The 16,958-nt window shown below is 39.8% G+C and overlaps 1 protein-coding gene and 1 pseudogene across 6 annotated transcripts in view; one reads left to right on the forward strand and one right to left on the reverse strand.

The window, feature by feature from the left end:
- The window catches only part of TUBGCP5 (tubulin gamma complex component 5), a 46,471-nt gene that overhangs the window by 14,050 nt on the left and 15,463 nt on the right, over positions 1 to 16,958 (reverse strand). For 4 of the 6 annotated variants that reach the window (XR_010380525.1, XR_010380526.1, XM_031451166.2 and 1 more), the window contains exons 4-14: positions 14,794 to 14,890; positions 14,309 to 14,388; positions 13,773 to 13,908; positions 8,936 to 9,053; positions 8,291 to 8,380; positions 7,430 to 7,523; positions 6,717 to 6,963; positions 4,916 to 5,118; positions 3,757 to 3,872; positions 2,155 to 2,423; positions 1,034 to 1,232 (exon numbers count right to left, since the gene is read on the reverse strand). Coding sequence is in view for 4 of the 6 variants with exons in the window: in XM_031451166.2 (XP_031307026.1) it covers positions 1,034 to 1,232; positions 2,155 to 2,423; positions 3,757 to 3,872; positions 4,916 to 5,118; positions 6,717 to 6,963; positions 7,430 to 7,523; positions 8,291 to 8,380; positions 8,936 to 9,053; positions 13,773 to 13,908; positions 14,309 to 14,388; positions 14,794 to 14,890 (1,649 nt within the window). In the remaining 2 variants the exon portion in view is untranslated. The remainder of the gene's footprint in view (positions 1 to 1,033; positions 1,233 to 2,154; positions 2,424 to 3,756; positions 3,873 to 4,915; positions 5,119 to 6,716; positions 6,964 to 7,429; positions 7,524 to 8,290; positions 8,381 to 8,935; positions 9,054 to 13,772; positions 13,909 to 14,308; positions 14,389 to 14,793; positions 14,891 to 16,958) is intronic. The other 2 variants (XM_031451167.2, XM_064484651.1) reach the window with 1 other exon arrangement.
- LOC105090767 (procathepsin L-like) lies at positions 12,659 to 13,127 on the forward strand (annotated as a pseudogene).

The following is a 16,958-nucleotide window of genomic DNA, read 5'->3' on the forward strand; positions in this document are numbered from 1 at the left end:
AGTTATTATGAAATATTATATTTTACAGCACAGGCTATATTCCTTGTGCTGTACAACAAACCCTCACGGCTTATTTATTTTATACCCAGTAGCTTGTACTCTTAAGCCCCCGCCCCTATCTTGCCGCTCCCTGGTCCCCGCTCCCCATGGTAACCGCTAGTTCCTTCTCTACATCTGTGAGTCTGTTTCTTTTCTCTTATATTCACTAGTCTGCTTAATTTTTTTAGATTCCACATGTAAGTGATGTCATACAGTATTTGTCTTCGTCTGTCTGGCTTACTTCACTTGGCATAATAATTTCCAAGTCCATCCATGTTGCTGCAAATGGCAAAGCGTCATTTATGGTTGAACAACATTCCATATACAGACATGCAGATATGTACACACCACACACCACATATACATATCCATTAATTTCAACAGAATTGCCTTATATCAAAACTCCGGAGTCCCGTTTTTACCTTTAGTCTTAAAAATACAACTATTATAGCAAAGCTTATAGAAATAAACACCCTCAAAATATTCTTTGTGTAAACCAGTCCTTCACGGAGTTGCTCCTCCCTTTAGGGTCAGGTACTGAGTAGGTCTTTCTAGCCATTGGAGCGGAGCCAGTAAATATGACCACTGGACAATAAACAGGGCGTTGTATGCGTCTGAACGGCTCACTTCAATCGGGCTAAGTGCCTGAAAGCACCTGAGGGCCAAGAAACATAGGGAGGGTCTGACTCAACGTGTCCAAGGACCCCACGACCCCCACTTCCACCAGCATCTTCTGTATGAGTGACAGCACTGGCCAATGGCCTTAGGGACATGATAATCTGTGGACTTTCACAAACAATAAGGAGACCAAGTTATACATCCGAGCTAAGTGAACACAGTGTCTTCTTGTATTCCATTCATTAGGAAGGAGAGGCTTCAAAGGTTTCCATTTTTAAGGCTGGAAAGCCCTACCTGGCAGAGATAAACAGTTACTAAATACTGCAGCACAGATTCTGCCATTTCAATCACTGAAAATCCTGCAGGCGTGTATCACCTTGCAAAATTAATCGCCAGCAGTGGGTCATGAACGTCATCCAGCTCCAGGTGCCTTTCGGCGATGGACTGCATCTTCACGAGGGCCTCTCTGGGGGTCTGTGGCTCAGGGAGGGCCTGGGCGGTGGGCGCTTCTCCATGCCGAAGACGAGACTGTACAGACTCCAGAAAGAGCGTATAGAGGCTTTTTCTTTCTGCATCTGAAACATAAAAAAATGTGTAAGGTGGACTGTGTTCTAGTAAATAAGCAACATTAAGAAATATTAAGTAATCTTACCTAAATGTAGACTGGGATTTTCCCTTTGGGCCATGAGGGTCTATCCCTGTTCTGTTACCTTTACAGTTCGGCACAAGGGAACATTTTTATACCCCCGTTAGATGACTGCAAAGTTCATGGTTGAACATTCAAAGTATAAGCTAGTTTTCTCTGAACAGAGTAACAGCCGAAGCAGGATGCTTAAAAGTTACCACTACACCTGACAGCACTATGATAACACTAATAGGAGCTGTGACTTCATTGGGAAAGCACTTCCAACAGTGGCATGGGAAGAGCTTTACATTTGATTATTCAGTAAAAAAGGAAATATTCTGTGAAGTGAAAATATTATTAAAGTTGACGCAATACCACAAAGTAACTAAGATAACATTAAGGTGACTTACAAACAACACAACTAAGGTCATATCTGTACCTCTCTAAGCCTCTGTAGTCAGCTGATAAAATTTTATTACTTACATTGCATCAAAAAAGACCAGAAATTATATCAAGATTTTCTCAAAATCTATGATCAAGTCTGAACCGCTCACCAACAAATTCCTATCTGCCGGAGTTCACGGTCCTCAGATGCTAAATGCTGCAGTGCATTAAGAAATGCCAGAGAATTACTGTTAAAGGATCAGCCCTAAGGAATTAAGAGTGAAGAAAATGCATACGGAACTTACTACCACTGCCCTCCAAACCCCGCGCCAGAAGTTTCCAATGAGGACAAGCTTTTTTCAAACAGAAGCAGCATGACCTATTAATTTGATCATGGTGAGAATTTCCATGAAAATAAAAGGCTTTGATAATTCTGCAACTGCACAATAATCACACATCCCCCAGGATGGCAGCGCCGCAGGGCTAACCTCTGGCCGTGGCCTGGCACGCAGTGCTGTCCGCGCACTGCAGGTTCTTCAGCAGCTGCATCGACTTGCCGGCCATGATGATCTGCTTGAGGACAGGCTTCAGGAAGGACACCATGGTGTGCTGCCTGCTGGAGGGCCCCTGGTCACTGCCGGAGCTCGCGCTGGCGTTGTCACTCATTTTTTCTTCATTTTCTGTCTTTTCTGATACACTGTACAGCGTGTAAGTTGCATACCAAAAGTCTCTATGATTTACCGGAACATTTTTGTTTCTAAAGAGATTACAAAATTTTTTAAATTTATCTTTTCTTCCTTAAAAACAACAGTGTATCTGTTCTAGCTTAGGCATGTTGTCCAGACATTCCTAAACACAGTCATATCAATTATTAGTAAACAATGCAATCCTCAGGTAGAAATGGGACAGAAGTTTTATCTGCTTTCAGTTTAACACAGAAAAGTGGATAAATACTCTGAACGGCATAGGTAAAATTTAACTAAGCAGACAAAATTTCCCGAATTAGAATTAAACAAAATATGATTAATTTGGTCCTCTTTAAAGGTAGAATAAAAGTTTACCCATCTTGCTACCTCTTGTCAAAGTACTCTCCAGACTTCCAAGTCTTTTTTTCCAGAGATTCTTATCTGGACTGTTTTAACAATGAAATGGGGGTCATCCATCACCCTCTAAGAACAGTCAGAATCAAGTTTTCACAAAATTCTCACATGCAATAGATGAAACAAGACAAAAGGACACACCCAAAACGCAGCTGAAGAAAGGCTGGCTCATTTACATGAGCACTGTGTAAACACGGTTACCTTTCTGGGGCTCTAAGGTTACTCTTCTTGATGAGTTAGATGGATAGCTATCAGTAAAAACACACATCTAAGGGGGGAGGGTACAGCTCAGTGGTACAGTGTGCTTAGCATGCACGAGGTCCTGGGGTCAATCCCCAGTACCTTCTCTAGAAAAATAAATAAGTAAACCTAAGTATCTCCACTGCTGCCATAATAAAAAAATAATTAAATAATACAATGATAAATAAGTAAATGAAATATTTAAAAAAACCCCCACATATCTAAACAGAGTGCAGAACTTAAGACTGAGTTATGAGTGTTCAGAAAAACCAATTAAGTGAAGGGGAACCATCATAACTGGATTAAGATTTTCTTTAATTATTTTATTAAATATTATCTTAAAAGAGTATTAAAAAAGGGTTACTAATTAGGAGAAATAAATATATTAGAGGCATATTCTGTAATATTTTCACATCCTTCATCTTACCGATAATTTATTCCCACTGACTCCCGTTAACGAAGCCACCTGACATCACCTAACTCATTTTAAGGGCACAGTGTGCCTTCCACCAGACCAGCCAGCCATAAACAGACTGCCGTTCAAAAATACAATTTGCTAGTAAGCAAAGCTGTGAACTGACATAAAACTTGGAAAAAAGATGCTTTCTGGCTGGTACCTGATGTCTTCTCTGAAAGTGCAACAGAACTGGCGTGTGGCGACACCGCTCTGCCACCTGCACTGCAGCCCCTCAGCATCACCGAAGCGGACGGCAGTAAGAGAAGAGGGGACCGGGCCCGCGCGCCCCTCACCTCTGGATGATGAACTCCTTGGCGCAGTCACACAGCTGCCCGTGCGCAATCCACTCGTCCACAGTCTGCAGGTAGGGCCGCACCGTCTCCACCCAGAGCGAGAACAGCAAGGACACCTGGGGGGGCGCCACGCACACCCGCTCTCAGAACCCTCTTGTCTCTGGACACAATGAGGTTTTAGCATTTCTCAAGTGCCTTTTAAAAAGCAATCTGATTTCTATGTTTTTTTGAAACCAAGTAAGAAATTAAAACTCCAAACTATATGCTATAAAATCCTTCTGAAAAAAACCTCACCCAAATATGAGGACACCATACTGTCCATACCAGCACCTTTTTGAGAGTGAAAGGTACACAGGGACAACAGTTCTCAACTGGACCTCAAACTGGGGTGTATGGGTCTCCTGCCCAAACAGTGCTATTAGCAAGACGTCCATGAACAAGGACGTGATTTCATTCTACTGCAGTTTCCAATAAAAAAGAAATTATAGAGCCAAAGAAACCAACCTCCTTTACACTGAACTGTAGCACCAAAATGGTGAGAAAACAGTTATACTCACAAATGAGACAAAAAACCTAAAATATGTGCCTGGAGAAACCTGCAGCTTTCTAGACCATAGTCTCTAATCAGATCTGTATTTTTTTAAATTATGGTAAAAAAATGTACAATATAAACTATACTATCTTAACCATTTTAAAGTGCACAGTTAAGCAGTGTTAAGTGTATTCATACTGCAGAAACAGAACTTCAAACCTTTTTCACGCTGCAAAACTGACACTCTGTACCCACTAACCATCTCCCCTCCCCTAGGCCCTGGGAACCACCTGTTTCTATGAACTTGACTATTCTAGAGACCTCATATAACAGATCTGTATTTTTATTTAAGAAAGTTTGTTATTGCAAACATCTGTATAAGTCAGCTAGCTATTTTTCATCTCTTGCTTTTACGTTTTGCTTTATTCTTGCCTCATCCTTTTGGCGATCTTGGCAATTATAGCTGAAAAGCTAGTTTCGTGCTGCCTTGAATTTAGAAGCTAATTTGAAAACTGAACAACTGTCTGACACATCATTTTTACAAAGACTTAGGGCAGGCTACCCAGCACCCCTGTGGCTGAGCAGGCTGGAGTCTCACACGGTAGACTAGACAAGGGTCCCACATACGGTCTGCTCAGAGGCTTCTCCAACGTTGTCATATTCAAGGATGGCTTTGTACAGCGTGTTGAGCAGGTGAGATGCCCGGACGACATTCCGAGTGTCAGGTGGAACTTCTGCTACTCCAGTGCTAAACACTTTGTGCAGAACCTTGAGCTGAGCCAGTCGAGGTGACAGCTTATCCACCACTATGGCAAGAGTTATTGTAGTATCTGTAAATATCAAGAAATTAAACATATTAGCAAGGAAAAATACCCGCATTCCCAATGTGACATAAACGCTAAGCCACTTATGGAAAGGCAAACTGGAGGATGCTGGGTTTTAATCTCACATCACAAGGAACTGATTTCCCTAAAGAAAGAAAAGACAACTCAGTAGAAAACTAATGCATAAAGGAACTGACAATTCATGGAAATCGAGATTCAAGTGATTCTTAAATAAACAGAAAGACACTCAACCTCGCTTATGAAGGAGGAATGCAAATTAAAACTACACCGGGCAAATAAAATACAGACTACTGTGGGCTCCTGTTTTAGTGAGGGGAGAATGGAGGGGCGACTTTAACTAAGGGCAGCAAGAGCGAGCTCCTTGGTCGGGATGGCACAGCTCTGAATCCTAAATGCGAAGGTGGTCATACAAATCCACACGTGATAAAATGTCACAGTACTATACAAAGACATCACTCACCTCCCTGCAAAATACCAAGTGCCTGCAAAACTGGTGGAACCCTGTCAGGCCTGTAAATGTCCCGTGCCGGTGTCAGTTCCCTACTTTTGATAACGTACTATAATTCTATGAGGTGTCGACACCGGGGGAAGTTGAGTTATGGGAACACGGGACCTCTCTGCACTGCCTTTTTCTTTTTGGCTGGGGGGAGGTAGTTAGGTTTATTTATTTACTTTTAGAGGAGGTACTGGGGATTGAACCCAGGATCTCATGCATGCTAAGCATGCTCTCTACCATTTGCTGTAACCTCCCCCTCACCCACCGTGCTACTTTTTGCAGTAGTTGTAAAACCTACAGTGGGTTACCATTTTCACCTATCATACTGGTGAAGACAAGGAAGTCGGATATTACCCCACTGTCTTGCAAGACTGTGAGCAAATGGGTTCTCATGTACATTGCTGGCAAGAGTGTAAACTTATCTATCTGTATCTCTGTGGAGAATGATGTGCAGTATTTACTGGAATCACATACGCCATCAAATACCCTTTGACTCAGCAATTCCACTCGTAAGGATTTACCCTGTGGGCAACTTGCTGCACACGTGGACAACACTCACATGTAGGCAGCTATCACTGCAGCACTGCTGGCAATAGCTAAAGATCAGGAACAGCCAAACATCCAGCAAAGGGCGAGTGATCTATCCACACAACAAAATGCTCAATTTGCAAAAAAGAACAAGTAGGCTCTTTACATACCTGCAGGGTATAGTCCTCAGTATTTAAATCAGAAAACAATTTAAAGAGAGCAGTTAATAGCCTAGTACGTGTGCGTGTAAGAACACACACTGCTTGCATGTGTCTGATTTATTTCTGGGAGGATGCACCAGAAATCGATCACTTGGTTGCCTCTGGGCTGGGGAACTGGCACAGGAGGAAGAATTTTCACTATAAATCTTTCTGTACTGCTTGGATTTTTAGACATATGAATGGCTTAAAAACACAAGTTTCAAACACTTTTAAAAAATGAGTGTATTCAGGAAGATTATTTGCCATGTAAGTTTTAAACTGTGTATCAATTATTAACCTAATGGCATTCAAAATAGGAGTTCTGTGTCTTAGAGTGAAAAAGGAGAATATTTAAATACCGTTACTGATGATGCACTTCTCAATTTCCGTGAGTTCCTCTTTGAAACTAATGAAGTACTTGTACAGCGCCCACATGAAAGCCTGGTATGTTCTAAAGGGCGCCTCAGTCGGCTTCTTCGCAGCGGAGCCATTCCCAGGTAACACGCCCTCGGAGCTATGCCCCATGACTTCATCAATGAACTCCTGGAGTCGAAACACAACCTGGCCATACGCTGCTATCTGTTCTAACACTGACCGTAAACAACTCTACAACAGAAGCAAACCACAATGATTTAGAGTCAGGCATTTTAATGTGTATCCCCCTCAGTCTAAAATACTTCTTTTGTGTTTTAAACAGCATGCTTAGTACAAGACAAAGCAGTAGAACGAATCTTTAGTTTTAAATTCAAAGGAAATAGTTCAAAGCATTAATTTTTACAAAATACAGAACTATGGCTTATACTTTTTAAAAGCACACGCATATAAGGTAAATGCACTATAAGCAAAAAATTATAGTGGACAGCTTTCATAATACAGAATGACAGAAATAAAAAGCAGAAAACACCAATCAAAACTGAATATAAACATCACAAACAATATTAAAGAATTCTCCACAGGGAACTATATTCAGTATCTTATAATAACCCATAATGGAAAAATATGAAAATATTTTATATGTATAAGTGATATATATTTTATATATATTTAATGATAATAAATACAAATAACTTACATGTGTCAAATGAGTTACTATAATATTGTTTCTCACAGTCACCTTCCCATCTATCACCTGAAATATGAAGAGCTTTTTTACCCCTGATAGTAACCTGAAATGAAATAAAAAAGATGAATGTATTTTAAGTTTAGAAAAATATTCGCTACATTAACGCCTAAGAAATTTTCATGAAAGATTCAGAAGAGGGCTCCGGGGAAGAGCAAAGAAGTCAGACAGAAAATTAAAGATATCAATCTTTTTACCTGTTACTTTTAAGACTCAAAATATTTCAATATCTTCTTTTTAAAAAAAAGTACAAAATAGTATTGTCAAAGTGTCTCCTCACATATGTGGTGGTCTAAAGAGATCGTCCCATTTTTAAGAATGCCAGTTTTGTATTTTATGGAATACAGAACCTGGAAATCTCAGTAGTAACAGCACCATGTGTTACATTTCTCACTTTCATGTTTGTATGAACACAGTCTAAATTCTTAGACTCCTGGTTTCTAGGCAGGGTATCGACACAGGTAACTCTCACTGATATGCTCTGCCTAAAAAGCAGTCAGCAGCAAACTAGAAACTTTAATTTCAATCCAGCTATTAAAAAAGTGATGGTCTAATCTTAATTAAATCATATATAAAGTTATTTAAAATGTAAAAGAGGTAAATGTATCAAATTCTCACAATCCCCACGGTCAAATCTGGAGTTTGGGCTTCCTGAGTCCCACAGTCCAAGCTCAGAGGCCCACAGGGAACTGTTCTGGGTTCGTACCTAACGACCAGTTTCTAATTTACATCTGTAAAATCTTTGAACACTTTTCTTTAAAAAAACCAAAATTCTGTGTCTCATAGACTATTAATTAGGTCAACAGGTCTTACCATAGGGTTTCCCGAATAACTTGCGTTTCAGTAACAAAAACTCTGTCATCTGGAACATATAATGGATCACTGCTGTACAAGTGTTGATCCCTATTAGACAGCAAAGGTCAAATGTCAATGAAAAGATTTCTCACTAAGTAAAACTACATGTCTCAGAGAATATATGCGACTTAGTGGTAATTTGACAGTAATCAAAACGCAAATAAGCATAATACAGGCTTTAAATGTCTCCCCATATTCATTTTCACAGGTCAACTGAAATATTCTGAGAAGCCCTTTCAGACCAAGTGCAAGTGTTATGTCTATTGCTGACTTAGGCAAATGTTTAAAACTATGTATTATTGGTGTTTTAGAAAAAAGGTAACTATTTTTGTAGTAGGTGCACTAAAATTGTAATCAAATAAATGGCCTCATATATACCAATCGATAACTCTGAAAATAACAATTCAAAAGACAGACTACAGTTGAATAACAAATGCATTTTAAAAATAATAATTAAATAATTTAAAACTGTGTTCAACTGGAATTGTTAAAAAAAGTTTAAATTTCAAGGAAGCACTTGATTTAAATCACAAATCAAAACCAAATATTAAAACATCAAAGTTTCTTCTATCAACACATTAAATGAAAAATTTAGCCTCTCACCAGACAGCAGCTAGATTGGAGTGCAAATGTAAACTATGAGGAAACCTTGAGGACCTGGCTGTCCAGTACTGACGGACCACGTTCTGCTCCAGCCAGCTCCGGGCATCTGGCTCGTCTACTGGAAGGGAATTTGGTTACGTTTTGTGCTAAGAATTAATGAAAAAACACTTGATCAATTTTGCCACAATAGCTGAACTTAAGACTCCATTCAAATAGTCAACTGAAAAAAAGTTCTTTAAAAGAACAGCCACCAGACAACATCTGTATATTTACTTAAAACTATATATATATATATATATAAAAATAAATATTCACACATATATGGGGGGAGAGAGGGGAGAGAGACATAAAATTTAATTAACTGTCACTGCTAGAAAAAAAACTGCTCAATTTAAAAACGACTGCATGAATTTCACTATTAACGGTTTGAAATGGGTGATATGCATATCAATTTGAAATAAAATACAAACGTGTCATTGTATTAAAACACTACATACTTCCTTGACAGTTAAATTAAAAAAAAATTTTTGTAGCATATATTGTATATGTTTATAATAGTATATGTAGTAAATAAAAATATGGTAAAAAAAATGACCCCATGAATAAAAAGATACAAACAGTACATTTAAATAGTTCAATAATCATGAAAGAAACTGAAATGATAACCAAAGATGTTCCCAAGCACCCCCAAAGCCTCAGGACTTGGTACTAAGCTCTAAAGGATTAGATAAATGGTTGTAGAAAGCAGAAAAAGGGAAAGCTGACTAATATTTTATGAGGATAATAAAACCTTGCTTCTAAAACCAGATAAAGATATGATAAGAAAAAGTAATTCATCAAAGAATAAAGATTAAAAATCCTAAATTAAAAAATAGCTAACTCAATAAAATAATATAGTAAAAAATAGCAATGCTCAAGGAAGTTTAGCTCAGGAGTTCAAGAATGATTCACTATTAGAAAATCTATCAATGCTGTAATAAAGTAAAAGAGAAGAGTTTTAGGATTATCTCACAGACAAAGAATAGCAATTGATAAAGTCCAATATATATTTACGATTAAAGACTCCTAGAAAAACAGGAATAGAAGAAATCTGTCTTAATTTGACAAAGGCCACATATCCAGAACCTACACCCAAAACCATCACACTTAATTGAGGAATTTGAGGGGCAACCCTCCTGGGATAAAACCTACTCCAGGAAACCCACGCCCACTGTCACTGCTTCCTCTGCAGACTAGAGGGCTGGCTAATGAGTCACAAAGAAGCTGTAAGGTTAAGAACTGGCAGGAGATATAACTGTCAATGTCTGCAAACAACACCGACCACCTACACAAAAAACCCAACGGAATCAACAATTATAACTAGCATGAGTTCAGCAAGAATGCTGGATATAAGAACAATTTACAAAAACCCATAGTGTCCCCTCACCAGCAATAAACAAAACAAAAAAGACACAATTCACAATAACAAGTTTAACACACATAGAAATTAATAAATATTTAAGATCTTTATAAAGAAAGTTTCCAAAAATCTAGTAAAACGTATAAAAACCAGAATAACTGCAGATATTTTCATAGTAAAGATGTTAAATCCTCCCAAGCTAAATCTATAAAAATGCAATCCCAACAGATATTCCAATGGGATTTTTTAAAAAGAACTTATCATACTGCTCCTAAGATGTCCACAGAACAATAAAAGTCATAAATAGCTAAGCCAACTTGGAAAAAGGGTAAAGGAGGTAAGGGGAAAACTTGCCTTCCACGTGTTGAAACGTATTACGAAGCCATATAAATAAAAAGTCTGTTCCTCACACTCACACTCAGGGAAGAGAAGTGAATGTTCAGAAATTAAAAACAGGTATCGATATACAAAATGTTAGAACCACACAGCAATGTGGAAAGAAGGGACTGTTCCCGAGATGCTGCTGGGAAATCTGCTCATGACATGGGAGAAAAATAAGCTGGACCCTCTAACCTCATTTCATACATAAAAGAGGATCTGGTGGTCATGAAAGACCTAGACACCAGCTATCAAAAAGCACACAGAAGGGAAATACAGGGGAATGTTCTTGCAGAGAAAAATATCAAGGCCCAAATACTAACCATATCATGAAAAATTCACGGATTTGAGTACAATAAAATATATTTTTTAAAATCACAGATTCTGTTTGAAAGATACCATGAAAAATGCTAACAGGAGACTAGCTAGGGAAAGTAACTGCAATGTCTAAAATCTAGGAATTACTATCTAGACACATGGGCAGGAAGGACATGAAACTCCAAGGAAAAACAAGCAAAAGATGTCAATGTGTACATCATAGAGGGGACAAGACTAAGGGACCTGAAGGATGCCAAGTACTTACCCGAGTGGTCAGACAGATGCAAATGAAAACAACTGCAGACCCAGTCAGAGGGGGGTCTACTCAAGCAGGGACGAGACTGTGGGCCAGGTCCATAATGGGCCCACGCAAGGAGAGGCGTGAAGGCAGCTCAGGCCTGTCCACAAGAGAAGCAGTAACAGAAACACAGTGCTGCAAACGACAGCATCCTATGCCGTGCTAGGATCGACAGTAGAGATGGTCACAGACTGACACGGGAAGATTTAAAAGAGTTAAATGAAAACAGGAATAGAACAAGGTTTGCACACAGCGTAACACCAGTATGTAATTTAAGAAAAGAATACACCAATCAACACAAAGCACTTTACAAGAACTCAACATACGTGAGAACAGGTACGAAATACATTAGTTTAGGATGTAACTGTCACTGGGCTGGCAGACAAAGGGAAAGGGGAGTGAGAATCAGAACCAGCAGAAGAGAAGACACACACTAAACTAAAAGGCCTGGTGACGATGATGTGCCCTGAGCTGATTAATCCACACTCTGTCCTAAAGGCCCCATTCAAGAATTAAAAAGAAAAGGAAGAGAAACCAGAAAACTGCTAGCGTGCTAAATCAGCTTTAATTATTTTCTGTCCACTTGGAGAGGACCACGTGTAGTGAACAGGGCCAGGTCACAGACCCCAGCTTCTGGGGTTAGCTTCACAGCTGTGACCGTGGAAAAACCACTGTAACCACACCTCTGCTCACCTACAAAATGAGATGTAGGATTAGATGATCTCATCTCTAAGGTTGCTTCCAGCTGTTTCTAGATACAATTTACTTTTCTTCACTAAAAACTGGAAAACCAGACATTCAAATTTAAAATTAAATTGTACAGATATTTTCCTTTTATTCAGCGAACTTCAGCAAAACCAATCCTTCTCCAATAAAAAAATAAACAATAATTTAGGACTAACGAAGTTCTCAGGACAATTAAAAAAAGAGTCCAAAATCGCACTGTAAATCCCTTTCAACATTAATTCTATAGAGCTACTTCTTAGGCACCACAGAAGAAAGATCTACTAATGGTTTAAAAAGATTTGTTTTATAAGGATGGCAGAGCTTACCACATCTTAAATCACATGGAACTGACTCTCAAAGGCTGCCTTTCCTTGTAGAGAATTCTTCTATTAGAAAATGATGCCAATCTGTGGCTTGGACTGAGAAAGGCTATGTAACTCCGGTAAAGAATCAGGGTCAGTGTGGTTCTTGTTGGGCTTTTACTGCCACTGGTGCCCCTGCAGGACAGGTGTTCTGGAAAACTAGCAAACTTGTTTCACTGAGTGAGCAGAACCTGGTGGACTACTCTCAGCCTCAAGGCAACAAAGGCTGCAGTGGTGGCTTGATGGACAATGCCTTCCAGTGTGTTAAGGACAACAGAGGCCTGTGCTCAGAGGAATCCTAGCCATGTCTTGCAAGGGATACAAACAGCTGTAACTATAAACCGGAGTGTTCTGCTGCCAATGACACTGGCTTCGCGGACATCTGTCAGCAGCAGAAGGCCCTTATGGAGGCAGTGTCAAGTGTGGGGCCCATCTCTGTGGCTGCTGATGCAGGCCATGCCTCTCTCCAGTTCTGTGGATCAGGCATCTACCACAAGCCAGACTGTAACAGCAAAGACCTGCATCATGATGTTTTGGTGGTTGGCTATGGCTTTGAAGGAACAGACTCAAAAAAAAAAAAGAAACAATACATTTTGGATTGTCTAGGACAGTTGGGGTTCAGAATGGGGCTGGAATGGCTATGTAGAAATGGTCAGAGACCAGAACAACCCTCGTGGAGCTGCTACAGCAGCCAGCTGTCCCACTGTGTGAGCTGACGGGCGGTGACAACAGAGGACTTGAGGAGAGCGTGTCGGGAGGAAGTCTACCTTAAAACTGACCAAACCCGTACTGTGTAACGTAAGACACTTGAATCATGGAGGATCCAAGCTGTGGTTTGAATTCTATGACATTTTTATAAGGGTAAAACGTTATTACTACTTATTATAGTGGTGGCTGCATGTCATTATGCATTTGTCAAAGGCCACAGAATGTACTACATCAAAAGTGAACCCTAATGTAAACTATGGACTTTGATTGATAATAATGTGCCCATGTTGGTTCATCGATTGTACCAAAAATGCCACACTGATGAGGGATGTTGAGGGTAAGGGAGTTTATATGAGTGGGAGGGGAGGGCTGTATGGGAACTATGTATTCTCTACTCAGTTTTGCTGTAAACCTGAAACTGCTCTAAAGAAATAAAGTCTATTAAAAAGAAAATTTTTTTAATGTTATCACTACTTTAATTTCTGCTATAGCTTTATATGTTGAAGATTCACTGCGTGACTCTTAAGATTTTTAAATTTTCATTTTTAAGAAGAATATGTAAAATTTTACCTTTTAAAATAAATTTTGATTGAATATGTAAAATAAATAAATAAGAAAATGATGCCAGCATCCCAGAACACAGAGTACCTTTCCAGCTGATGCGAGGCGCTGGCTTTCTGCTTTGGTCTTGCTCTTCTAAGGGCGTCCTGTCCACCTGAATCCCAGAGTCCTCTCTGCTTAAGGGCTGCTGTTCATTCTCATCTTCACTGTCTTCAGACCAATTCTGATTAGAAGAAGGAAATACACCTTCGCCTTACTGTGCATAACAATGGAGCTATTTACTGACAAGATCAGGAAAACTTCAGAAGAAAAGTAAAAACTATACCACGTGAAACTTTTCCCTAAATGTCTGGAAAATGACTATTTTATGATGCAATTACTTTTGGTGGCAAAATCCCAAGATTAACAGCTCCTTAAGTGATACTTCTATTCATTCTATTCAACTTGCTAGTACTAAAATTTTGATGTAAAATTTTAATGAAACTTCCATAGTAAACTACTCCAATACAGTGAAGAGTGTTCCTCTTTTAGGTGAGGTGCCGTAGGACAGAAGGACCCACAGAAATAATCTGTATCACCTGGCGTGTAATTATATTTTCAGTATCAAAACTGCTGCCACTTACCGGTGTGTCTACACTTGGACCAAGGTCAACTTCTTCACCTTCCATCAAGTATTTTCCCCAGTCAAAATCATCTTTCTTCTCTAAAACGTAACAGAGGAATCTCATCAGCTTTATCAAAAATATGTGAAAAACAATCTAAATTACAGTTAAAAAAGCCTAACAAAACTCAAAAATAAAATACACCTGGGAAATGAAAGTTCAAAAATACTGAAAACACTCAAACTGACATTCTAATACATTTAGAACTTTAATTTCTTTATATTAAAAATGATTTTTCTCTTTATGGAGCTGAAGTCATTTAATTTACAAAGTCAGAATTTATATTTTAAACGAAAATTTACAATTGCAATTGCATTCAGTGCAACAGAAATATTTTAGTTTCACAAAGTGTTATAACTTTTTATAAAAATCTCAATGTCTAGTAATTAAGTCATAAAACCAATTTCTCTTTCATTTGCTATATATTAAGGTATTTGGTAACGTACCCACTTCTTTTTCTCTTGGTGTTTCCACATAATTGCTGTTTGAAGGCGAATCAGACAGACACAGAAGAAGGGACAGGATGGAATAATGTGCATCTGTCTTTAAAACAAGAAATGAAAAATATGAATCACTGAGGTTGGTAAGAGCTTTCTAAACTAGTTTGAGGGAAAAGATGACAACCCCATGACAGTTATGTCCTCAAATCTTTTTCCTGGTCTGAGAAAACACAGATCATACCTAAATAAATCCCAACCTCTAAACTTATTTTTATAGTTCAGACGTGTACAGGTAACAATGCACTACCTGACTCGTAGGCAGAACCGTCAGACATGCCTAAACTGAGGGACAAGCCACCAAACAATCGCCCTGTTCTCTTCAGTGTCAAGTCAAGAACAGAAAGGCTGAGGAATGTCCCGGATTAAAGGACACCGAACCTCAGCAAAAGGTACACAGGAGTTCCTTTTACTATTTTTCAACGTTTATGTTTTTTTAAAACTTAAATTATATTTTTAAAAATCACATTTAAAAAACTGCTAAAAAATAAAAATACTCCAAATGCAAAATGAGCTAAAAGTCATAAACCAAGTATGGAAAGGAGACAGGAGATGAATTAAATTCAGGGAAGTAAGTGAAGTCTCAGATGACCTCTTCCTGTATGTTCTACAGTACATGGTGTTTTATCATAATTATACTAAATACACATTCAATAACTACGTGGGCAGTGATGATCACGTCCTGTTTATTTCACATTCCTACAGCCCAGTGATGGACACAGGAGACACTTGGTGAACTTTCCCGGGAATGATAAGGCAATATATCACTAGCAAGACTGTAAGGAGTTGCCCTTTTGTGGATAATTTCTCTGCTTGGGAATGCCTTAAATTCCTTCAACAAAGAAAATAATTTTTATTCCACAGAGAAAACTGGTCTAAAATGTAAATACTTGAAGAAAATGACTGTTAATATATGTCTATTATTTAGCAATAATTGCTAATGTCAGACTGTTTATTTTGGGAGGACTTAGTGCACCTGAAACAGGCGAGCGTTACCAGAGGAAGAGGAGAGAGGACTACGTACAGAGAAAGGAAGGGCACACGCCGCACCCTTCAGACCACCCTCCTCTGCCAAGGGCCAGAACCACTGCCCTGTAGCTGCGTGAGGATGCACAAGAGCAGCACGCGGTCCTGGGAAGAGGACGTAGGTGACGCCATTCCCCTGCTGCTGCTGCGCCTTGTTCACTTTTTTCGCTAACATCTATAAAGGAGCTTGACGCCTAGAGGACTTCTGGGTAAACACTGAACTAAAAATTATGGTCAAAAACATAACCTGTCAATCAGCTAATATCATGCTTTGACCAAAGTCACTAATTGTACTAAAGAAACAGAAGACTGCTGTTAAGAGTTAGGGCTCTGGAACGTAACACAGGAGAGTGACCAGGATGGAGGACCGGGAGGCGGTGAGCTCACCTCCTCCCACGGGCACGCCAAAATTACACTTACTTACAGAGCAGCTGTCAATGAGAATCCCCTGAAGACCAGTAGAAAAGGTCTTCTACAACGCAAGATATAAAGAAGGAACCACACCTAGATGGGTAAGAGGGGTGGAGACCCATATCCCCAGGTCAGTGACCCATAAACAAAGGTTAATTTCAACTGCACAGGTTGTCCCCAAGGAGCGAGGGATCCAAGCCCCACATGAGGCCCCTCAGCCTGGGGATCCTGTACTGGGAAGACGAGCCCCCAAGAATGCTTGGCTTTGAAGGCCAGTAGGGCTTATAGTCAGGTGATCCAGAGGGCTGTGGGAAATAGCGACTCCACTCTTAAAGGGTGGACACAAAATCACACGTGCTCCAGGACCCAGGGCAGAAGCAGTAATTTGAAAGAAACCTGGATGAGACCCACCCTGTTGATCTTGAGGAGACTCACAGAGAGGCAGGAGGCAACTGGGACTCCTCCTGGGGACCCACATGCTGGCGGCAGCCATCTCGGGGAGCCTTGATGTGGGCGAGCACCACTTTGGAGTCCTCCCCTAGCCCATTAGTGCAGGGGGCTTACTCCCCAACCAGCAGGTCAGCAACAATCCCTGGACTCCAAGGCCAGCCGCCAGCCATGTGGAGACACAGCCCTGCTTACCACTGTGCCCAGGACCTGGCCCCACACACTAGTAG

Source organism: Camelus dromedarius, chromosome 4 (assembly GCF_036321535.1).
Source record: "Camelus dromedarius isolate mCamDro1 chromosome 4, mCamDro1.pat, whole genome shotgun sequence".
Classification (NCBI taxonomy): domain Eukaryota; kingdom Metazoa; phylum Chordata; class Mammalia; order Artiodactyla; family Camelidae; genus Camelus; species Camelus dromedarius.